The 24834-nt window shown below is 46.8% G+C and overlaps 2 protein-coding genes across 11 annotated transcripts in view; both read right to left on the reverse strand.

Moving 5' to 3' along the window:
• Window positions 1-4374: 4374 nt before the first annotated feature.
• On the reverse strand, window positions 4375-20110 carry ROGDI (rogdi atypical leucine zipper). 2 transcript variants are annotated; one of them, XM_066977374.1, is made up of 11 exons: window positions 19959-20108; window positions 17691-17762; window positions 16484-16566; window positions 15135-15189; window positions 14181-14261; window positions 11706-11801; window positions 8491-8589; window positions 7899-8012; window positions 7097-7146; window positions 5847-5973; window positions 4375-5305 (listed from the first exon to the last, which is right to left on the reverse strand). In XM_066977374.1, the coding sequence occupies exons 1-11, from the start codon at window positions 19998-20000 to the stop codon at window positions 5264-5266; spliced, it is 861 nt and encodes a 286-aa protein (XP_066833475.1). In that variant the 5' UTR covers window positions 20001-20108; the 3' UTR covers window positions 4375-5263. The 2 variants fall into 2 exon arrangements, with proteins under 2 accessions (XP_066833475.1, XP_066833476.1); XM_066977375.1 differs by lacking the exon at window positions 8491-8589 and having other exon boundaries at window positions 19959-20110.
• A 778-nt stretch (window positions 20111-20888) lies between these two features.
• GLYR1 (glyoxylate reductase 1 homolog) overlaps window positions 20889-24834 on the reverse strand; it is a 28262-nt gene continuing 24316 nt past the window's right edge. For 8 of the 9 annotated variants that reach the window (XM_066977373.1, XM_066977372.1, XM_066977368.1 and 5 more), the window contains 2 exons: window positions 24599-24723; window positions 20889-24231 (listed from right to left, as the gene is read on the reverse strand). In XM_066977373.1, coding sequence (XP_066833474.1) covers window positions 24157-24231; window positions 24599-24723 — 200 coding nt within the window. In that variant the 3' untranslated portion in view covers window positions 20889-24156. The remainder of the gene's footprint in view (window positions 24232-24598; window positions 24724-24834) is intronic. The other variant, XM_066977370.1, reaches the window with a different exon arrangement.

Below are 24834 nucleotides of genomic sequence, written 5' to 3' on the forward strand. Positions count from 1 at the left end.
GTGACAGGATGAGGGGGAATGGGCTAAAGTTGCGCCAGGGGAGGTTTAGGTTGGATGTTAGGAAGAACTTCTTTACTGAAAGGGTTGTTAGGCATTGGAATGGACTGCCCAGGGAGGTGGTTGAGTCGCCATCCCTGGAGGTCCTTAAAAGACGTTTAGATGTAGCCCTTAGTGATATGGTTTAGTGGAGGACTTGTTAGTGTTAGGACAGAGGTTGGACTAGATGATCTTGGAGGTCTCTTCCAACCTGGACGATTCTGTGATTCTGTTTCCGTCCCCCACGCCCCAGCCCAGGAAAGAGAGAGGCTATGAAAACAGGGGACACTAGGAGGTACAGCAGTTCTGCTAGAGCAAACACCCTGAAGACTGGGCATTGGCTCTGCCAATGCAAGTCAGCTTCAGAAGCAGGAGTCTCGCCATGACCCAGCATCAGCCTCTGCATCACCTCCTCTGCTGAACAACATCAAGGAGATGGGACCAGACAAGCATGAAACATCACTTGTCTGTGACTCCACGGAGCAAAAACCTGACTGCCAGATCAGCTTGCCAGCTGTCATTTCAGATAACACAAGTGCTGTCAAGCCTGGGGCACACATCAGCAAAATCCCTGTCTCAGCAATTAGAGAACAGGGCTTTTCACGGGGAGGCACGAAGCCTGTCCCAGGTGACACTGCAGACAGTGGCCAGGCAGCATGGCTTTGTGACGTGCGGGCAGAGCTGCTGGGTGCCTCTCCCCTTCAGCACCAGACCCGTGCACACTGCTGGGAAGCATCATGCTGCTCGTATTTCCACAACGCTGTGCGCAGAACTGTTCTAAACACAGCTTCTGAACCGAGGCTCGGCCTGTGGCCCCACACCGCCTTCCTGAGTACAAGTGCACCATGCATCACCGGCTCTCTGGGCCATGCCTCTGAAGAATCAAGCCAAAACTGTTTTCAACACCATTAACTAAGGCTGTGACAGTTACCACCAGCTAAACATCTAGCCCTTATAAAGTGGAGTCAAATCTTGATCTAAATTCACACAACTGCAAGACCACTCATCTTGGTCAGCGTGGCTGCAACCTGCATCTTTGCCTCATGCTAATTGTCCGGCCATGCCCTTGCACCACCAGGATGGTTTGTTCTAGCAAATTAATTTTGTGATTTTTTTTTGGACGCAAAAACGAAAAGCACCTCTCAATATTAGATTTTCTGTATGAGCAGCATTCATAGAATGGCTTGGGTTGGAAGAGACCTGGAAGATCACCTAGTTCCAACCCCCCCCACCATGGGCAGGGATGCCACCCACTAGATCAGGTTGCCCAAAGTCCCATCCAACCTGGCCTTGAACGCTGCCAGGGATGTGGCATCCACAACTTCTCTGGGCAAACTGTACCTCACCACCCTCATAGCAAGGAATTTCTTCCTAGTATCTGATCTCAATCTCCCCTTTTAGTTTAAAACCATTACCCCTTGTCCCATCACTACACTTCCTGATGAAGAATCCCTCCCTGTCTTTCCTACAGGCCCCCTTTAGGTACTTCAAGGCTGCTCTAAGTTCTCCCTGGAGCCTTCTCTTCTCCAGGCTGAACATCCCAGCTCTCTCAGCCCATCTTCATAGGAGAGGTGCTCCAGCCCTCCTATGATCAACTCCGTGGCCCTCCTACAAACATGCTCCAACAGGTCCATGTCCTTCTTGTGCTGGGAGCCCCAGCCCTGGATGCAGCACTCCATGTGGGACCTCACAAGGGCAGAGCAGGGGGGACAATCACCTCCTTCTACCTGTTGGCCATTCCTCTGTTGATGCAGCTCAGGACGCAGTTGACCTTCCCTGCACTGGTACAGCGTTGGAATGGCAGAGCATTCCCTCAGGACTACAGCACATCTCAGTAATATGTTCAAGGTTCTGCTAAGGAATTGATTTTTTTATGGCCTCGGTGAACTCAAGCACCGTGGTCTGAATTTCAAAACTAGTTTGGCACCTCTCAAAACTAAACAACATGGAGCAGAAGTAAAAGCAGAAAACATTGTCAAGAAAGGAGAAAATAAATTAAAGCAAGCCCTGTGGGTGCTGCTCTCTGACCCTGCAAGAGAATGGACATGGGGGTACAGGAGCCCACCAGCTGGATCGGGGCCTCCAGCCTAGCCCCGTACTTTATGCTACCGATAATCCAAACACGTACTAGAAAAAGTGCCTCCATGGAACCTGCATCAAAAACAGTTTCAAAGGCAGAGAGCCAAGGCCTGGAGAAGATATTTGCCAGGTACCGCAAACCCCCTACAACAGGGACCACAAAAATGGAAATCAGGTCAGCACCGTGGCAGGGGGGCATCACCACTGCACAGTGGGATGCGAACCTCACATTGTACATTGGGTGGAGGCAAGCAGGGAAAGCTGTAGAGAGGTGCCCTGGCGTCCATGAGCCTTCAGGATGGCTGGTCTGCTCCGATCGACCAAGGTGCCTCCAGCCAGACCCTGGCAACACCAGCCCACAGGGATTTCCCCGTGGGCTTTGTGAACCACTGGTACTGCCTGGCTGCTCCCCAGCAGCCTCCCCTGCCTGCTCCCAGCCGGGCAGTAGGACCAGGAGGTCTGGAGCCACTGAAAAAGGGCAGGAAAGCCCAGTGGGCTGATCTCTGAGCACAGACAAGCTCTGCAAACCCTGCTCCAGCAGAATGGGGCTGTGGCAGAAGAGTGAGTTAGCAGCAGGGTTTGCTGGGGATGGAATTTCTTCCTGACAAAGTAGGAAGAAGCAGCAGCACAAGTCTATGCAGGCAAATGCAGAGCTCTCCCCACACCCCCACCCCAGACCCAGACTCCTTTATTTCCTCTTACGATACAGTTAATTGCAATCCAGTCTCGTGTTGCTGGACACGAGTCCAATCCCTGCCACTCTGGGCTTTAGGGTTAGGTTGATGAAGCGTGGCCTCAACTGCTCTCACAGCACAGCTGCTGTGCATCAAAGCTGGAATCAGGACAGCCATTCCTCTTTGCCCACTCCTGCCCTTCAGATCTAAAGGAGACCATTTTCATCAGAAGAAAACAACGCGATGGGTTTCACATTACGTCCCTGGCAGCAGGAAGCTAAGCAGGAAAGGATGTGGCAACATTGATTGGACTTCATACACCAGGATGAATTAAAAGAGGGGCCTCCACCCACGTACAGGGAGGGTTAAAGAGAAGCTCAGACAGCTCCAGAGAGGTGATTAACTATAAAAATACTCTAATGCAAGAACCTGTTAATGGTGAGCAGTTCCCCACATGTATAAATCATTTTCTAAGCAAAAATAGTCTGGAACAGAGCAAGGACTGGTAACTGCATACCCAGGGTCATCACCACAGTTAGTTACAAGGATAATGGACTGGAGTCAGTAATGCACTTGCTATTAAATTAGCTGATCCAGGCCTCTCTACTTTACACCTTTAATTACTAACATACACATTCATTGGTCATAGCCTGATACTCATTTACAGGAACTGTGTCTGCAACCTGCAGCATTAACACATCAGACAAGCACAGTACCAGGTGTCAAGTCCTCAGACAAGGGAGGCAGCAGCAGTAACAAGGAAGCACCAACCCACTCAGATTCCCATGAACCTCAAAAAAGGAACAGAAAGGGAAGTCATAGACAAAGTAGGCCACACATGCCCGGAGCAAATATCTATAAAGGAAAAACAAAAAAGTGACATACCTATTACTAGTCTCCATCCTTGGAGCTATTCAAAAGACATCTGGACCTGGCTCTGGGCAAGTGGCTCTGCTTGAGCAGGAATGTTGGACCAGATTACTTCCAGAGGTCCCTTCCGACCACAGCCATTCTGTGATCTCTCTCTCTCTCCCTTCTGAGCAGGGCGCTCTGGATAGCGCTTGGAAAGCAACAGGATCCTGCATGCTGTCAGGACAGCCCCCAATGGCCCTGATTTCTTGTAGAGACCACCATGAGCCTGCAGTCTTCTCCTCAGTACAAACGTAGGCTCCTGGGTAAGGTCCTCCAGCAATGAAGGCCATCAGAAACACAGGCCGGATAGGTCAAACTGGATCCAGGCAGGAGACAGGCAATGCTTCCTCATCACTAGACAATCAGCTCCATGTGCCGATCCAGTCCAGCCACAGTAGCTACAGCCTCTGCCAGACATGACCATCAAGAGATTTTTGGAGAAATGCTTCAGGTAGTACTCAGGTGTCAGACAGCACTGGCCTAAGAGCTACAGGCTGAAGTTACACAAACCAACCCTGGCCTTTGAAGGGCTGCACAGCTCCACCCTGAGAGACCGCTACTGTCCTCCCTTCTCCAAGCAATAAAACAGCAAGCAAAACTAAAGCATTCACTTGTAAAATAGCACAGAATTTTTGGCAATCTTCATTCTCAGCACTGACACCCCACAGAAGTATGGCAGGAATGAGGTTCTTTATTTCACAATTATCAATAGCAAGAGGGATGATTTACATATTGTAGCATTCATAGGTAGGCAGCAAATCATTGTAACTTGGTACTCACTTGGAGTTTAATGACAGAATGTGAGACTGTTCAACTGTGCTGAAGGTACGAGGGCAGCTCCAAAGGCTGGCAATGAAAATTATACACTACATCAGGAAAAAAACAAAACCAAAAAAACAAAACCAAAAAACAAGTGGCTCAACTAAGGCTTAGGAAAAATAAATAACACAAATGATCACATTGATGCCAGGGGAAAAAAAAATAGTTCAGATAGTAGCACATAAGAATTTCCTCAAAGGGGAAACAATAACGTGGGCATGGCCAGAACACATTGGAGAGAAGAGCTCTGAGCTAGTCATAACGGCAACTGGATGAGGCCACAGCAACATACTTTACTACATGGAGCAACATGCCCAGCACTTTTTTGTGGTATGTTATATTAGTCTAACTTCATCCCTTCCCAACCAGCTCACAGTCCAGCAGTTAGTTACAGCACTGTGTGCAATACACTTATTGAGAGTGTTCCACAGCTCCCTGTCCCTTGTAAGGTATTGGTGTAAGTCAGAGGCTTGCAAAGTGTAAACCACAAAGAACACATGAGAAAGAAGATAGGTGGGAGCTCCCACCATCCACACAGCATTGCTTGGTGCCCTGATCATGTACTGGTCCCAGACAAAACCATTAGATGTGTGTTTCCAGATGCATCGACCCTACCCTACAAAGGGCCACAGGGTAAACAAACCACACAGCACTTCTCACGTTGACCTGGACTCAACAGGCACATGGAAAACAAACAGGGAGATGCTCGAAGTGCTTTAAGTGTTTGGACAATCCACAGAGAATTAATATGGCTTGTAGTTCCAGTAACTGGAGAAAACAGAGATCTGGAAAACAAGAAGATAATCAGTTAAGTTCCTTGATCCCCTCAGCCATAGAAGAAAGAACATGTAACGGGTGTGTAAAGATTAAGCTTTACAGCATTATCCAGCACTGCACTGCAAAAGGGCAGACTTGCTGTTGTCACTGAAGATGCTCAGAGCACATTGATACTTGCTCAAGGTGGCAGCCAGGTCAGCTGCAGAGCTGGAATTGAACTTTGTTCTCTGGAATCTAGTTCGCCGAACCTCTCCATGCCTCCTCTTCAGTACCCTGGCATTTCCTAACATCCAGCTCATGGCTGAGAACACAAAAGCTTCTACCTGCTCCTTTCAGCCTTGTTCAGCAAACATCTGCCATGCTGCATTTATCCCAGATGACTGCCTGCTGGGCACTGCCAGCCAGCTCCAAGGCTCCGGAGCACTGACTCATTGCTTGTTTACAGTTCATGTACCAGTCACACAAATTAACATCACATCAGATTTTTAAACCTGAGATCCTCTCAAAATCCAGATTTAAAAAACAAAGACCCTTCTCTAAGGATGTTACCTTGTCCTTCAGTTGCTGGCAAAGCTGCAGTGAAACTGTGAAGAAGACGAGGGCATCGTTTAACCATGGGACAACACATTCCACTTTATGGACATGGCTGACTTCATACCGCTGGTTGCCAAACTCACTGGAGAGGAAAAAAAGCAGTTTCACACAAAACAGCACAAAATATAGAACTCATGTGTCCTCCATTCTCACACAAGGGATCGGAACAACTTCTACGTTTAAAAACAGCATCTGGCAAAGTTACAGAATGCAAACTCTCAGTTTATCTCTGACTGGATTCAGAGTTAAAAAAAAAAAAAATGTAACAAGCTTCAAGTAGAAACATTGCCACTTTCCAGAGAGGCATAACACAGGAAATGCAGATGGCAATACCAACAGCCTGATGTTCATTTTGGCTGACAGCTCTAATCTCTTGCAAAACTCAAGGCACTCTATAAGCGACTGGAATCCTGAAAAGCCACCCCTCCGTGGTGGGATGGCTTGCATGACCGGAGTGCTGCAATGGATGGCTACAAATTCTTCAAAAGGGATAGGCCATGAAGAAGTGGCAGGGTAGCCTTTTATGTCAGGGAGTGTGTGGATTGTCTTGAGATCTCATTTGGATCTCATCCTCAGTATCCTCCTATCCCTTTTACACAGCCTTGTAGTAATTTTTTTTACACAGCCTTGTAAGCACAGCCTGTGCCCCTGTACTCGGCTCTGGTGAGGCCGCACCTCGAGTACTGTGTTCAGTTTTGGGCCCCTCGCTACAGGAAGGACATGGACGTGCTCGAGAGAGTCCAGAGAAGGGCAACCAAGCTGGTGAGGGGTCTGGAGAACAAGTCTTACGAGGAGCGGCTGAGGGAGCTGGGGTTGTTCAGCCTGGAGAAGAGGAGGCTCAGGGGCGACCTTATCGCTCTCTACAGTTACCTTAAAGGAGGCTGTAGCGAGGTGGGGGTTGGTCTGTTCTCCTACGTGCCTGGTGACAGGACGAGGGGGAATGGGCGAAAGTTGCGACAGGGCAGTTTTAGGTTGGATGTTAGGAAGTACTTCTTTACCGAAAGGGTTATTAAGCATTGGAATGGGCTGCCCAGGGAGGTGGTGGAGTCACCATCCCTGGAGGTCTTTAAAAGACGTTTAGATGTAGAGCTTAGTGATATGGTTTAGTGGAGTACTTAGTGTTAGGTCGGAGGTTGGACTTGATGATCTTGAGGTCTCTTCCAACCTAGAAATCTGTGATACTGTGATACTGTAATTGTACTTACAACATGGCTCCAGGGTTGTGTAGAATGGATCCTCCAGCAGGCTTGAAGTTCTACAGGAGAAGAAAAGGGTCATTAGGATTTTAAGTTAGTAAATTAATCATTTAGAAGACCTTTACTATTTGCACTCACAGTAGCCTGACAAGAAACACCTGATACATATGCCTGAATACTCCATTCATATTGAATACAAGCCAGTTGATCCCATCTTGCTCCTTCAGAAAAAGCACATTCTACACAGTAGCTGAGTGCAATTTAGATCCAGATTTTAGAACAAGAAAAGTAAGTTCCCACTGACCAGAAGAAAAATAGGAAATTGATTTTAGGAAAAATATCCATATGGAAGGACTGCATCTCATAAACCTTAAGGGTTTAATTCTGTTTTTAGGGGACATCAAGTTGACTCAAATGCAACATGCAAAGCAGAAAAGTAACCATCAAAACTCCATTCATAAAACCCCCGATGCTACTTCGATGTAAGCTGGATTACTACAATTACACCCTTCCAAAAGCATGTAAAGTTATCAAACTACATTGTAAGATAAAACATTACTTGGCAAAAAAAAGTTTCTGACTTTCTTCAGAGTACTGCTATTTTCTTCTTGGCTAAGTGGCCATGACCTGAACTACATTTAGAGCCAGTGCTCTGACTGGAGCAGATCTAAACACAGACACTTAGTGTCAGTCACAGTCACTTTTGCATTATCTTATGCTTATAACAGTGCACCAAACAACAGTGTGATCTCCTCATAGTGACAAGTAAGAAGGGGTAAATAAACAAGGCTGAAGAGATAGCAAGCATCACCTTAGTTGTGCTGGGCTGCAGCACATGGAGTTGGTAGATGGTCAGGCACAGCTTATTGAGGTTAATGTAGAAATTCACAAGGATGTCTGGAGGCAGAGCAGGAGCGAACATTCTCTGGTGAGAAAATAAGTTGTTTCTTTAACAGTGAACTGACCATTATTTCTAATGCTAGGCAATCACTAGCTTTTTATAAGCTATACTGCAATTATCCCATAGTGAGAGACACATTAAGAAAGAAACAGATTGAAAAGCACACATGCAATGGTTGTTCCTCTTGCTGCACTTCATCAGACTGTGTTGGTATGAGTGCTGGTGACAAAATAAGATGAAGCAGTATTCATACAGGGAAATCATCCCTGTACAACCTTCCTGGGAAGGGAACAGAACTTCTCTGAGAATCAGCGTCCTCATGCCCAAGTCATCTGCTCTCCCACAGGAAGATACAGGAACAGTCAAAAACATTGAGCTCAGGGCTTGCGCTTACTTCACCTCTCTCTCTGCTTTAGGAGGGGTTTCAGAAATCCACTTTCATCAAGATGCAGCACAACATCCTGACACAGAGTGTATGAATCCTAGACTACCACGCACTTACTGTGAGACCACTGGAGGCAATTTCTGGTAGAGTCAGAGTGGCTGGAGTGGTAAGACGATTCCGTGCTCTTGAGAGCTGTAACATCACAGCATCCATAAGCTGTAAGATAACGTACAGTACACTGCTGAGTGACGACCCCTGGATAGCTCTTGATAGCAAGGCTGTAGGATTTTGCAACAACCACTACCCCTTCCACTCAGGATCTGGGGACTTGGGAAGGGACTTGCTAGTACCACAAGGACTAGCAGACAAAAAAACATCAACAAGACACAGACAGGACCCTGGAAAAGGAGGTGTCAACCTGTTGCCATGAGTTATAAGAGACCATGACAATCATTTCTGCAAAAATACCAACCAGCAACAAATATGAAGCTTTGGCAGCAGATGAAATCAGAGAGCAAGACTCACACAGTGAAACAGCACCAGCTATGCCTGCCAGAAGTTGCAGAAGAAGATGGCAAGTGCTAGTAGTAACTCCCAACTGAGAGGCACTGAGACACTCATCTGCCAGCCTGTTACGCAGTCAAGGGAAGTCTGCTACTTGCCAGGAGCTAAGGTCCGGGATGCTGCAGAGATTGCCAAAATTGGTAGAAGGCACACACAACCTCCTACTTCTTTTCCACATGGGTACCAACCATATGGTACAGCACAGCCTGAGCAAGATCAAGCAAGACTTCAGGGTCCTGGGGTCACACGTGAAAGGGACAGAGGACCAGATGGTCTCCTCTATCTTGCCAGTCAGAGACAGGGGCATGGGCAGAAGTCAACGCATCATGCAGGTTAACATCCAACTACATGCTCATGAGCAACAGAGAGGAAAAGCACACCTCTCAGAGTAGCGAGGAACACCCCAACCCAACCCTCCAAAAAGGTTCGACAGTTTAAGACCCAAACGAAATGCTTCTACACAAACACACATGGTATGAATAACAAACAGGAAGAACTGACAGCCACTGCCCAGCTGGAAAACTACAACCTGACTGCTATCACAGAAACTTGGTGGGATGAACCACACGACTGGAGCGTTCCAATTGATGGCTATAAACTGTTCAGAAGAGACAGACAAGAAAGGAAAGGGGAAGAATTGTCCTGCATGCAAAAAAAAAGGATCGATTGCACAGAGCCATCTTTAAAGAACAACAAAACACAGGTCTTCTGGGTGAAAACTAGAGACAAAGGGAACTGTGGCTGACATCTATTACAGCCCACACAATCAACGAGAGGATGTTGATGAAAAGTTCTTTCTTCAGCTCCAGGAAGCAGCACACTTGCAAGGCCTTAATCCTGCTAGGTAACTTGAACCACACAGCCACCTGCTGGAAAAGCAGCAAAACAAACTGCAAGCCAACCAGGAAACTACTGGCACGCACTGAGGATAACTTCCTAATACAGGTGGTAGAGAGCCCAACTAGAGGACAGGCGTTGTTGGACCTCTTGCACTCAGGTCCAGTTAATTTCAAACATGAATACAGGCTTGGCAATGAGTAGACTGAGAGCAGCCCTCTGGAGAAGAACTTGGGACTATAGGTGGATGAAAAACTGAGTATGAGCTGGCAATGCACACTTGCAACCCAGAAAGCCAATTGTATTCTTGACTGCATCAAAAGAAGTAGAGCTAGCAGGACAAGGGAGGTGAATCCCTCTATTCCACTCTCATTCACCTGGAATACCACATCCAGATCTGCAGCTCCCAGCACAAGAAGGACATGGACCTGTTGGAGAAGGTCCATAGGAGGGCCACAAAGATGACCAGAGGGCTGGAGCACCTCTTCTATGAAGATGGGCTGAGAGAGCTGGGATGTTCAGCCTGGAGAAAAGAAGGCTCCAGGGAGAACTTAGAGCAGCCTTGAAGTACCTAAAGGGGGCCTGTAGGAAAGATAGGGAGGGATTCTTCATCAGGAAGTGTAGTGATAGGATGTGGGGTAATGGTTTTATGCAAAAGAGGAGAGATTTAGATCAGATATTAGGAAGAAATTCCTCACTATGAGCGTGGTGAGGCACTGGAACAGTTGGCCCAGAGAAGCTGTGGATGCCACATCCCTGGCAGTGTTCAAGGCCAGGCTGGATGGGGCTTTGGGCAACCTGATCTAGTGGGAGGTGTCCCTGCCTAGGGCAGAGGGGTTGGAACCAGATGGTCCTTAAGGTCTCTTCCAACCCAAAGCATCCTGTGATTCTACAATTCTATGACAAACGTAGTTTAGCTGTTACCAGGAACTGGAGAGAGAACATCTACTCATTACAAGAAAAAGCAGAGAAGATGAGATGAATTACTGATGCCACAAAAGCATTGACAAACTTATCGTAAGCGCTTCCAAATAGCAGGTATTCAAGGAAAACAACCTATGTCCTAGTTCTCCCCACTACCACATCATAGATACAACTACTGAATGCCCCCCTGCCCCATCCATAACCACATATGAACTAGGGCACTAAAGAACCAGCTCATCGTTGGTCCAATCCTGCCAGAGACACCACAGTTCAAATGCTCTATTCAGGAAGACTTCCTTTTCCAGACGTGGGAATCAACATATGTCTGTTATAAAGCTCATGACTGCTAAGATAAAGGCATTAGAAATGATGTCTAATTACCCCCCCTCCTTTCACCCAAAATTAAAAAGGAGATTGGTAGTAAAAATTTGGCAGCCCTTGTGCATACAGAGATTTAAAAGATGTGGCTTTTTCATGTTTGATATCGTGGCAGGTTCTGAGTAAATCCCAACTCTGGTCCAGAGAGCATGACCAAGCAGAGGGCTGGGCTTTATGCCACACAACAGCTGGCCTGTATCAGACAGCATCAACAAGTCATTTTCAAATCATCAGTAAATTGTAAGTACTAAATGTCATTTTTTCATGGCTGATGACTGCTTCATTTCTTCTCTCAAGAGCACTGACTGACAGGGAAGAGCATGATCTACATAACTGCACCATCCAGGAAAGATTAAGGGAGGTTCTCTCAAAACACCACCGCTGTACAACAGGGCACTCACTGCTCAGTTTACCATTACTGTGATTTGCAACGCTGTTACTGATGCTAGATTGGTAATAGATTCATGTCAAATGTGAAGTCGCATGGATACTCCTTGACACACGTATATACAGGTACAACTGAGGAATCCGTTTCCAGTCAAGACAGTAATGTGCATTAAGTGTCAAAAACCAAATGAAGGAAAGAAACATGTATGTTCCAACTCAACTAGAGAGTGCTTTCTCCTCACCTTGAGGACCTCTGAGCCTGTTTTGAAGTGGTAGCTTACATCTCTCTTCATAAGCAGGTAAATTGCTTGGTTAACGTGGTTTCTAGCATCCTGTATCTGCAAAGGTACAAATGCAGCACCGTTATAGAAGCACTGTCTCTAACACATGCAAGAAAGCAGAGGTTACCCTACCTCATTGGCCCTAAGAAAATGGTGACTTCTCAGACATTAAGGACATTTTTCTATGAGTACCAGACATTTGCTGACACAAATCTACCAGTGCTGTCCAGATCCATTACCAGGTTCTTCACCCAAGGACTGGGGATTCTAAACGGTCCGAAAGCTACAACACGAATTGTCAGCAAAAATACTGCTGCTGCCCCAAAGGAACAGTGACATCAGGCATTCTCATCCTGTGAGAACTCCAATCATGACTATTCAGGTAGGAATTCTCACTGCTGATGGCATATGGTGGTCAGGTCTAGCAACACATATGATGATTTATTCCTTAGAGATAAAAACAAATGACAAATCATATCAATAGAAGAAATGAGCAGCAAACATTGATCTCTCCCACAGACTCTATGGCATCATGCCAGAGTCCTGTACTTGTTGGGGTTGAGTGTTATCACCATCCTCAAGAAGCTGCCACTGCATTTCTTGTGTGGAACATGACCAGACTCAGGACACAGCTAGCCAAGTTCCTCTTAAGCAAAACTGCTTGCAGCCAAGAGACAACTACGAAAGCAAGCTTGATAGGTGCATCCCAGTGCTTTCATGCAAAGGCAAACCAGACGAGGAGGAAAACCCTGAGAGAAATTGACTTGTATTCAGTTCCAGGAAGCAACAAAAGAAAGGAAAAAAAACAACGAGGTAAGATATAGGGAGAAATAGATGAAAAGGCAAGTCTGTATGAAAGGTGGCTGCTGGGAGATGGTTAACACAGCTTAGGATATTTGTAGTTCAATTCATCTACACTGCTCCTCAGCAACACCAGATCTGAGCTCAAATTTGCAGTGGCCTCCCTTGCACAGATCTAGTCACTGGTTCCTTCTCACCATGGGCTCACGGATCACAGAAGAGTCCTGCTGAACTGGAAGTTACAGGAAGGAAAGATGATAAAATCCACTGACAGCTTGCACAGATTCTGCAGGTACTGGGGCTATGACATCTCTAAACACCATCACCTCCAGCCCGTACATCTTTCAGATGCTTTTGGGAAAACTATGCGGTTCCTGGCAGTGCTGGCAAACTTGCTCGTTCTGCTATTATAAGGACATGCTATTTCCCCTTGAATTTGCTATCTTTTCTAATCAAGTTACTAAGAACGTCTGTGCCTGCACCTGTGTTCCTCAAAAGTGTGCCTATACTACAGTTTCTTACTTACGACTTTAACCTATTTTGCACAAAGAAAAAGAACAATCCAACTGGCACCATGCACTATGGAAAGATGCAATGAAGGATTCGAGGTGGTCCTTTTCAATTCAGACAGGACAAAGATCTCCACATAATCACAGTAAATGCTTCTACACAGAGTCCTTTAGGTACTCACATTCCACATCTGAACAACATTGCAACCATTTTTCCAAGTAAATAAAGGTGTTTTGCATAAAAGCTGGCAGAAGCCCATCAACTGAGCAGTGGGACACAACAGCCAAAAAACTGTGTGGGCTGTGCAGTCTTAGCACAAAAGTTCCCTTGCCTTGTTGTAAGGCACAAACTCCCTTCATCTACACTTTGACTGTTTGCAACTCAAAGACAAGGCACACCTCAATTTGGCATTAAGAACTCAAGCACACAATTTTCTAGATTTCTACAAAGTTACCCAGTAGAGTTTTCATTCCACTGCCAAAACAGCCATTGCAAACTGCACTCGAGGACCAAATGCACTGATCACCTAGAAAAATCCAGGCTACTGCAGAGGAAAATACATAGAATACACCTTTCTTCAACTCACTCAGCTATGACAAAGTAACTGTGGGAAACTGTCTTCAAGATCATCCACTAGATCAGGTCCTGGAAACAGATCTCTCTCAGCAAAACGAGGGGAAGAGATTCGGTATTCAACATCCCTTTGACTCCTTAAGGAAGAAATTCAGCTATGCCACAAGAGCACAATGCAGTGAGATCTGTTCTCATCATAAAGAAATGCTTCTGTAAGACAATGAAAGCAAGCTACTGAACCAGCTCCAAGCCTCTGAAGTTGCTCTTTGTCCTGCTAGCCTGGAGTTTACAACTAGTCACGTACTGCACACACACCTTAGGCACTCCTTTTAAAGGATCATGACTGCGATGTCGACAGCCTTCAGCTTGCTGGTCTTTCAGAAACAAGCAGAACCCACTTCTCTCTCCTAACACCATAACTCAATTTAAATGCACATTTCCTCCCTTAGCTTTTACCACCGGAACTAGGTAACGCAGGACGGATATAGCCTTCACTGAAAGCGAGGAGGGCACACATTCTGCAAAGGGGTAGACATCTGAAGTTAACAGTACCTGCTGCAGTTTCCACTGCTTGTCTTCCCGAAACGCAAAGTGCAGAAGCTGATTACTTCTGGGCATTTTCAGATTAACGTCCTTGAAGAAAGAAACAAAACATGAGAGCAAGCAATCCCCACATGCCAAACACAGAGACTGCCAGTCCCATCCCATTCTGCCTCCCACACCACCTTGACAAGCTGCTGAAAGAAGTTCTGGCACGACCAGAACCTCAGCCCTCTTCAAAGAGGATGTTAATACAAAGGATAAGCTGAAAGGCATTTGGTGTATCAAGAGGCAGGCAGGCCGTACCATCTCAACTCAGAAGGTCCCCAATGAAGTTTGAAATTACAACAATACAGGCAATAAAGGTGAGGAATCCCCAGAAAAGTCAATTTCACCACTCATCATAGGAATTTTAGTATCAGTTGGTATTATTACCAACACATACCCCTGACAATTACACTTCTTTCTTGTGGACAAGCTAGTAAAATTTTTGCAAAACATGCAAGTCCAAAGGTTTACATAGTTATGACTACAGACTGCCTCATCTAGCAGCTCTTCCTCCCTGACTGAAGACAATACCACAGCAGAGCAGCACATGCAGGCAAAGTCAGATGTCAGCTCTGCAATGAAGTTTTTAACAGAATTCAACCGTTGGAATCCTAAATCTAGGCAGCATGGCAGTGGCTCAGAGGCTGCTATCATACAAATAACTCAAATTAAAGGCATCTCATATCCATTGCCTAGTTCAACTGGCACCAAAGCTGTGGTAAAACTGCCTTGGCACTGCAGTGGTACGTCAATACCATTAAGGAAGAGGGCTCAAGATGCTGGATCTTGACAAATTTCAACAGTTGCTGAAACATTAAGGATTTAAGGCCTGTTAAGAAAGACAAAGAATACTTGTTGATCACTTGTTAAACGTAAGGATGACTTATGGTACAAAGCAGGAAGCATGGAAGTACTCACAGCTTGACACAGGGCATCTCCCTGCAGTGTCAACACACCTTTTACCTGGTCTGTGCTGAAATGAGAAGAAAGATCTGGGCAACGCAGGTCACGAGAAGCAATAGACACCTACAAAAACTGCCAGCAGCACTCTGTCCCTCCCCATCACATGCAGCCAGTCAAGGTCCCCTCCCTCCAGGGGTCAGCTGGAGGATGCAGGTGTACTCTACACACACTTCCAGATCCCCAGTCCACCACACCCTACCCGCCCTGCCTAAAACATTACGTTCTGTTCTGAAACAGGCTTATTTCATGTATTAAATATTAAGAATTTGGTCGCTGTTACAAACAGCTCTAAAAGGCACAATCACAAGGTACTAGATGGATTACTGACACTGAAGTACTAGATGGATCACATGGGAGTTGAAAGCTACAAAAAAAAATAAATCCAGAAGTCCTGTAACATGGCTCATATCACAGCAAACAGTGGTGGAAGACTGGGCTGCCAAGAACTCAGTTTAGCCATACCTGACATTTCAATATATTAGACTCTTCAGATAAGCACTTTAAGATCTACCTTGGAACAACAGTGAATAAAAACTGGACTCGGTTTTAATGCTTTAAGATTTGAAGAATACAACTTTCAAAAGCAATACAGTAACAGTGCACCCTTCTTAAGCGCTCACCATGCTGTTGCTAAGAACTACGGTGTGCTACTTTGCGGCAAGCTTGAAAGCTCCATCAGGGCACAGATATTCAGACAGAGGACTATGCTGAAGATGAAAAAATGGACAGCTATTTCAGAAGGACTGCATTTCTATAGCAGCTTATGCACAGATCTCACTTTGTTCTGTGCCAAAGAGATTTATGATTCCTGTCTTAGGGGGATAAAGGCAAAAATCAAGATTTGTCCAACGTCAAAGTCAGAAACTGAGTCAAGTGCAGAACTCAGCTCTTGTAACTCCAATTCCCAAAGCCCAGAATCCAACAAACACACCTTGGCAAGAACTGCTGACAGCAGTGCAATGGTGCAACACGTCAGCATGTGGTCAGGAATAAATGGCTGTATTACAGAGTTCAGCAGGAAACTGCAAACGTCTGGCTATGGCAGCCCCTGGAACACAGCTACGGACTTTTAGGGAACCTGCCACAAGAGTTTGTTTTCCCTTAAGGCAAGCTCTCATGCCGAAGGAAGCCCCTTCGCTCTGGCAGCACCACAGGGCCCTTTACTGAAGACGCTCGGTAACAGCGTCCCTCACCAGCAGCGGGAAATGCCGGGACGGACGCTGGCACGGCGCAGGCAAAGCACGCAGTGCGCACAGCCGGCGGCCTGGCAGAGCAGCTGTGACCCAGCAGCGACAGCCACTTACCCCGCCGTGCTCAGCACGAAGCTTTCCTGCTTGGCCGCACCTTCTGCGCCGCCGGCGGGCAGGGCGAACCTGTGCGAGGCCTCCTGCTCGGGAGAGAGCGGAGCGGTCAGTGCTGGAGCTCCCGCCAGGCCTGGCCCAACCGCAGCCCGGGAAGAAAGGCGAGCCAGGAGCAGAGGGGAGATGCCGGTGGGGGTCTGGCACAGCGCAGCCACTTCTGTGACTCCAGCACCCTGCCCAGCACGGACAGGAGCACAGAGACCTCGGCCAGTGCGGATGTGCCCGGGGGCTGCCCACGACCTCTCTCACACCAGCCCCTGAAGATCAGCCCTCCTGACTGGTTATACTGGCTGCTGACTATCTTTTAATCGCATTTCACCTTTAGAACTAAGAAATTCTTCAAAACAGGTACTTTCTATACAGATAATGCAGGTTATCATCACCTGCTATGAAGCCATATGCTGAGTCAGAACTACTGCACTCTTTCCTCATTTGGCAACCTCCCCTCACCTCCACATTTTTGCCCCTGCTCTTACATCACACACCACCCCCACCAGAAGGGTGTTAACGGGCTGGGCCTGTTGAACACCAATCAAGCAGAAGAGCGGTGCTCTTGTGAGCATTCCCTCCTTTAAGCAGATCACCTTCTGGCTGCCCACACACAGCTGAGCACAGCCCATACTCAGGCTGGCTGGAAGTGCCCCAGGCTGAGCTCAGCTGCGCACTTCGCTCCTCTGGAAGGGGCAGGAACGTGCAGAGAAGGTGGCGTACTGAGGGAAGGATGGGTTCAGGTGAGGAAGGCATGTGCTGCAAGTTGCTGCACAGGTAGAAGCTTGATAGTTAAGATTAACATACTCCTTTCCACCCTCACATAACAAATTTCTATGAAGATCCAGATTCTCTGTTCCAGGAACTATTCATGTTTAAGGCAAACACTTGTCACACGTGCCTGGCTGCCTCCACATGGCTTTCCTAAGCAGCTCTCTCAGCAAAGAGTGTCAAAGACAGAGCAATCTGGGAGAAAACAGCTTCACTGTGAATCCTCAAAACCAGAGGACAGGCAAACACTGGACATGCCTGATGGCCCTTTTTGTGTACTCTCAACTTAGAATTTTTTTTTCCTCTGAGATAAATCTACCACCACTCCTCACATTGATGAGCAAACAAACAAACCCACAGCACAAAAACAGATTAAGCAGATTACCCTTACCTTCAAAATATCCTGCAGCTGTTTCAGAACAGCATGGACCTCTTCTTGTAAAAGCCATTTAAACTCTTCCTCCTACATTGCGTAAAGATAGCAGTGGAATCATTAGAAATATTCGCCAAGTACTGGAAATAAATCTCAGACATATGAAATTATTTAAGTTGTAAGTATACTGTTATGTGTGATGTTTACATCACATGCTAGTAGAAGAAAGATGTGTCAGTTGTATTCAGAGGCCTTATTCCCTGCTTTTCCACCCCAGCCAAGTGAATTGTCCTCCTTTTTGTTTTGACTTTAACAAAACAGTGTTTGTACAAGTCACTGCATCAATAATCACAGCATTAGGAGATAACAGACAGCACAGTATGTGGGTTTCAGATGGAAGTTCAGATTCCGCTGCTTCACACCCTGAGGCTTTTTAAGCTGCTGTGTTGGGCTGACACCATATCTCCTGCTCCTTCTCAACAGGATGCAGGGAGAAAACAAGATGAAAAGCTTGTGGGTTGAGACAAAGACATGGAGATCTCTTATCAGTTACCATCAGAGACAACTAAGGTACAACTTGGGTAAAGTTAACTTATTGCCAAGTAGATGTTGAGAAACAAAGACAAAAACTAAAACACCCCCACCCTAATCCCACCTTGAACAACATTTTTACCAAGCAACAGCAGCCTAAAAACAAAACAAGCTAAATTAAAAACTGTCCAGGGGAGAGGAAGACTGAAGATTCCCAATCATTTGGGCAAAATTCAGTAACAAACAAGTTTGTATCTGTTGATGTAACACCTCAGGCATCAGTCAGCTGTCTGCCACAAAAAAGCCTGTATAAAACAGATCCCCAGAACACAGCTAAGCATTTCTGCTAAAGCCCAAGAGCCCACTCAGAAAATCATTGGAAAAAGTGGGGAAAGAAGCAAGCAAGGGATAGAGAAGAAATTTATGCTTGCTACCTTGTAAGACATGGGAAATTTTTCACGTGGAAAGTACTGGAAGGGAATGAAGTGAGCACATTGCCCCCAGAAAAAGTCAGAAAGCTGTGGTCAACCCAGAATTTTAAGCCAAGTTATCCAAGCCCCAGGCCTAAGGTTTCTCTGCTAGATAGTTCCTGTTTACCATACGAAACATGAAATGACTACTGATGGATTTACTTGTATCTACTTACGCAACAGTTGTATGAACAAGGACCACTCTGAACATACGTTCACCCAGAAGAACTAGGTACACACAGCAACACTAGATAGGGTTCTGGCTGTCCTACCAGCGTGAGCGCAGCACCACTGCCCTTCCTTCCCCTGGTAGTCCTGGTTTGGGTTTCTGGGCATTGCACTGAAATAGCAGATCCCTTGCCCTTCCATTCTCCGTAACGCTCTCCTTCAGGTTCCCGAAGGAAGGGAAGTAACTTGGGTAAAGCACAGGCATTGACTGTCTCTACCACCCCGCTGCCACCACGCGGATGTTTTAGGTCACATTATTCCACTTCAAATTGTTACTGGCATCTTCCATTCCCCCTAGTGAGAGGGGAAGAACCCCCAAGGTACACGTTTCTGATTTGAGGTCATTCACTACATCTACGCGTTTGTATTCTTGAGGAATGCCAGACACCCTACAAATCGCATTAATTTTAGACAGATCTTATTTTCTGCGCTTTTGTTTTGGACCCCGTGACTTCCCACCTGCCCTGGATAAATCTCAAACTCTCACCCTCCGCAGGGAGCCTTCGCTGCTTCTTGCAGCTCCCACCCGCGGGTACACGGGCAGCGCCAGCCTGTCCGCGCCTCCTGCACCTTTTGTCACGCGAACGGGGCCGCCCTGCCGCGCCTACCAGCTCCTAGGCCTCGTCTCCCCCCGCCGTGCTGACCAAGGTCAGGCCAACACGCACGGTTATTTACCCATAAGCACGGCGGCCTCCGGCGCCGAGTCTCAGACCCACAGCCACCGCCGCCCCCCTCGCCTCCCGGGGACCCCTCGGCCCGGCCGGCCCCGCCACAGCGCCTCAGAGGGGCGGCGGGAGGGGAGCGAGGCCTCCGGGCGGGCCCGGGCCTCGGGGAGGCGCGGCGGCAGGGGGCTCGCACCCACCCGGCCGCGGCCCCGCGGCTCACGGAGCAGCCGCACGCAGCGCCCCGGCCCGGGCGCAGGCAGGGCCTGGCCCCGAGCCGCAGGGGGGCCCCCGCCGGGCCGCCGACGCCCGGCTGCTGCCGGTCACGAGCGGCCGCGTCAGCGCCGAGCCCCGGCCGGACGCGGCGCGGAGCCCCCGGCGCTGCGCGCACTCACCAGCACGGCGCGCTCCGCTGCGCTCGCCATGGCCACCGCCATCGCGCCGCCGGCCCGCCCCGCCCCGCCCCCTGGTGGCTGCAGGCGCCGCGCTCAGCCCGGCCCCCGCCCCGCAGCACCGCCCCCGGTGCCGGGCCGAGCCGCGGGGCCGGCCCGGGGAGCGCCGGGCGGGGCGGGGCGGGGCGGGGCGCGGGGCTCCCCCAGCGCTCACCTCACGCTGCCCCACAGCCCTCGGCCCCGGCAGAGCGGGCCGGCCGCGCTCGCCTGGCATTCAGGGTCGGAGAAAGGGACTTGAGTAAACAACACAGCTCCAGAGAGCTCCCAAAGAACAACAACAACAACAAAAAAAAACCACAACCCTTAATTTTAGCAGTAATTGAAGCACACCGTTAGTCAGCAGCAAACAGTACGAGCCCAAGTTACCTTGCGCCATGGCCTGGATCATCACAAAGCAACATTCCTGCACCTGCAAAAGCCTCGGCTCAGGGATCTTGTCTTCAGCAGCCTGGAAAGGCCGACTTGCTGCTGAGGCACTGAGGTAGCGCTCCAAAAGCCCCGGATGCTAGAAGGAAGAATGCTCCTGACAGAGCAAGCCAAGATCCTTCCACTTAGACGCCAGAAGTCCCAGTTATAATCACTAGAAAGCCCATGAACCAACACACCTCAGCTTTTCGTTAAAACAGAGCCTTCACCCTCCTCCTCAGGCAGATGTACGCAGCCCTCCGTGCAAGCAGAACCAGAATTTAGCCCTATTCGTCCATTTTAGTGCCTCTCTGAGGAGACCACAGCGACCAAAACGCTCCCAGGTACACTGTTGTTCTACAGCAACTCCGGATTTTGGGTTGTTTGAGGAGCGCATGTGGTTTTTTTTTTTTTTTAATGCTAGAATACCAGTTTGAAAGGTTCAGAAACTGCCACAAGAACACTGTGTTACCAAGAAAGGTTTTATTCTTTTTGCCAGTAGCTTTGTTAATTGCACAAAAAAATCTTTTTGTTTTGCCATTTAAACATTTTCACACATCCTATTCTGAATGACAAATGTTAATTAAAAACAAGGCAAAAATTAAAAATTCACAACCTTAATTAACTATAGGTTCTATCATTGAGGAAAAGAAACGGCTTTTCTTACAAGCTTTTCACAAGTGTCACATTTTCTCTTTAAAAAGGAGGGAGTCAGAAAAGCAAATGGCTAAAACAGAAATATTCATAAAAATGAACTTTACAGAATTGTCAACAATATTAAGACAACATTGACTAACCAGTTTTATTAGAGCATCTCTCAATCCACACCTTTCCCCCCCTCTGCCCCTTCCCTCCCCCAAATATCAGGCCTAGGAACAGAGTAAGATCCATGTTCAGAGGCTACAGATATAAATAGAAGAATCCAAGTGAGACTATCACAAGTCAACCTCAGACAGCATCTGAAACAGTCCAGTTTCCACCATTTCCACCCTTCCTCCTTCACTTCACATCCACTTCAGCTCTGTCTCTGGCCTTCCTGTGACCACAGAGCTGGCTGGGCAGCACTGCACCCTCCACCCATGTACCTATCCAGGCAGAAAGCTGCAGTCAGGTTTTTCCAGGAAAAGTTACAGTGTTCAACCAGTCTGCACCTGCAACTCCCACAGAAAGAGTGATAATTTTGAGAAATGCAATATTTCTGGAAAACAAGACCTGCAGCACTGAGATGCCTAGGGACCCTTTTGTAAGTATGGTTCTTTGAATTCACTATGAAATATATGTCATGAGACTTGAGAGCTCCTTTTGCATTCCCACAGCTTCCAGAGGCACCGCAAAGTAAAAAGAGGGAGATCCTTGATTACACTAGCTCAGACCCATTCACCTTCAATCAAGTCCAAGAGACTTTGCTGCACTGACCTGGAACCGTTCCACTCTCAGTAGAATCTGGGACAGTACTTCCCTTCCCCTCTTCCTTCCAAAACACATCTTACAAGACCTCTGGTCTTATCTCCTGTCCCCAAAATACAACTTCTCCCAGATGCCCTCAATATGTAATTCATAATGTGATTTCTTAACTGCAGCATGTTTAATCAAGGACTTCTGGTGCTAATTGCTAAGTTTTTCTGGATGAGGGAAAGCAAAAGCAGGCTAATGGCTGGTTATCCTGGGTAGTTATATGTGCCTTTAATATGAGTATCTACATGTGGGATGACAGTTGTATTGACAAAGAAATACGTATGTGTAACTAATACTGCTCACATATACTGCTGACAAATGGGCAAAGTGATGTCTAACAGATCTATTACTAGGAGATGTTTGCCACAGGACATAAAGCATAACACAATATTAGCCCACAAATAACAGTGATAGCAGGAGGTGAAATATTCACTAAAATAACATTTACAACATTAGGAGTTAGATGTCATGTTTCATAATGAGCATCTGATGCTTTCTCTGTTTCTTAATAAGGTGCCCCTGAACCATATACACGTTGCACAAAGCAGGATTGGTAAGAAATCCTAAGCCACAGGAAAATTTCCTTAAACAGCCATTAAGTTCCTAGAAAAATAAGATGGTGGGAGGGGCAGACCTCAGGATTTAAAAGAACATGATCTAATTTGAATGTGCTTTCTTTCCTTACAGAATCCCAACCCAAGGGAGGAGATTGTGCCACTGAGAAGCCATTTTGACCAATGTTTCTTACTGGCATTTTACTAACTCTCAAATCTAAAATGCAAAAGTCCTCCTAAAAGGCTAATACTGAGAATAAAAAAAAAACAACCACCATGCCCTGTGTATTTTCAGAGACAGGCATCCTTTGGACTCTGGGCTGCTCTGCTACCAACACTGAGATCATCTCTGCTTTTTAGCTTTGGCCTCTGCAGTTCAAGTCCCGCTTTTTTAAAGTAAAGCTCAGCCTCCCCATTTTATTTACCAGTCTTCCTTGAAGTTATCTGGCCACAAGCAGAGTCACAAGTACAGGGAAAATTCTCATGCTGTGCTAATGTTGTACTCAGAGTAGTAACACTAAGAACATGTATGGAAAATCTGACATGTATAAAGATCACTAATCAGTACACAAAATATCCCTGTGAGGTAGGTAATTATCACCCACCCTGAAAGATGGGCAATCAGGCTTATAGATAAAATGACCATGTGAAGGCCAGAGAGAGAGCATGAAAAGGAACTCAAGATCCTCCATCTCTTGGCTCTATGATCATTCCTCTCACCCCTTTCAGACTCTCCTTGTGACACTGCTACAATCCAAGATGCCTTTGTAATTACTGACTACTAGGGTATAAAAAAGTAAAGCAAATAGTGAAGCAACATAAACTAAGGCCAGAAGCAACTCCAAGGTTTGTTCCTTCACCAAATAAAATACCTCTGGCCTAGTTTTAAGCTAAATATTTCTCTTGCAGCTTTCCGTGAAAATCTGTGTTAAGCTCCCATGCTGTTTGTGGGATAGGCAGTTGTGATTAGCCTTTTAGGAGGCCACATTTACACTGGTGTTCTCATTTTCAGTAAAGTTTGTGTTCCCTAAGCTAGAGAGTTATCTGTGCAGGGGAAGACATGGATGCAATCTGTTCTTCTCAACAGTATGAAGAATTCCTCCATCAGGGTACTGGGGAGGTGGAAGTTTAAAAAGAAACAGAATCTAGACAGTGTTGCATGCAACCCCATTACCTTCTGGAACTGCCATTCTCCTCCACAGGAGGTGCTTTGTTCTCAAACAGTGGGTGATAAACAGAAATGCTCCTCACCTTACTTGGGACCAAGGACTTTACAGATACTCACAGGTAGATGGGATGTATGTCACCTGTCCCCTTGATGCAAAAAGTCCAGCACACACGTTATTTCACAGCAAAGGAGAAAAGGGATCATTAGAAACAGCATCTTGGACAAGCGTACAAAGAGGAAAATAAAATCAGCCAAGCAGCAGATTTCTGGCAGAGTTGCCTCAGAGCTTCTGAACAAGCCGCCACTGTTCTGTTCCACGACTGTCAGTGCATGGCATGGATTTTCTAATTAGACTGCAACAATCCGAGCCCCCTCCTCCCCCCCCCCCCCTTCTGCCACCAGGGGAAGGCTGACCGCAGCAGCTGCCTCCGTGGCAGATCTCAAAGTCTGTGTATAAAAGGAAATGGAGAGACAGAGATGGACTGGTCCAGAGTTAAAACCCAGTATCATAATAATATTAATCAATAATCATAGTATTTAACAGTAAGAATGGTGCAGCCTAGTGGATGTAGGCCCTGTACACTGCAGACATGTCGTTGTCTGATTGGTCCAATGCTTTTGCTCGTTTATAGACCTAGAGAAGAGAAATTAGAAAAGGATCAGTGTCTGCTTTAGTAAGAAACCTTTCCCTAGAAGAAAAATTACTTGCTGACCACTACAAACCAGAAGACTGCATGTAACTTCAAATAATTACAGCAGCGCAGGTCAGAACAAACCAGATTTTGTTTAGGCCATCTGTTTTTACTGATGTGATACTGTAAGGGCTTCTACCACTGAATCAAATTCAATTCCATTATTCCATCCTACTCCAAATATATTTCACTTGCTGTTCCCTCGTCCTAGAGGCCACCACATTCTTAGATTTTTGTCCCTGTTGACAAATGGCTCCAACTCTACCTATTGAAGAAACACTGAGTAACACACATCTGAACAACTCTCACCTCATTGGCAGCAGCTGCCATAGGAGTTGGGTGGTTGACAGAATCGCCCAGTGCAATAGCTAATCTAAGATCCTTCTGTATGTATTTCAGGTAAAAATCAGGTTTAAAGTTTCCTTGCAAGATATCTGTTGAGAGGAATGCATGCAAAATATAAGCACGACAGAAGTAAATCAAGCCTAACGCGAAACTTTCCTTTCCCACGCTGATGACCAAGAACACTGCTTTTAGATGTTCTG

This window comes from Anser cygnoides, chromosome 15, assembly GCF_040182565.1.
Source record: "Anser cygnoides isolate HZ-2024a breed goose chromosome 15, Taihu_goose_T2T_genome, whole genome shotgun sequence".
Taxonomy (NCBI): Eukaryota; Metazoa; Chordata; class Aves; order Anseriformes; family Anatidae; genus Anser; species Anser cygnoides.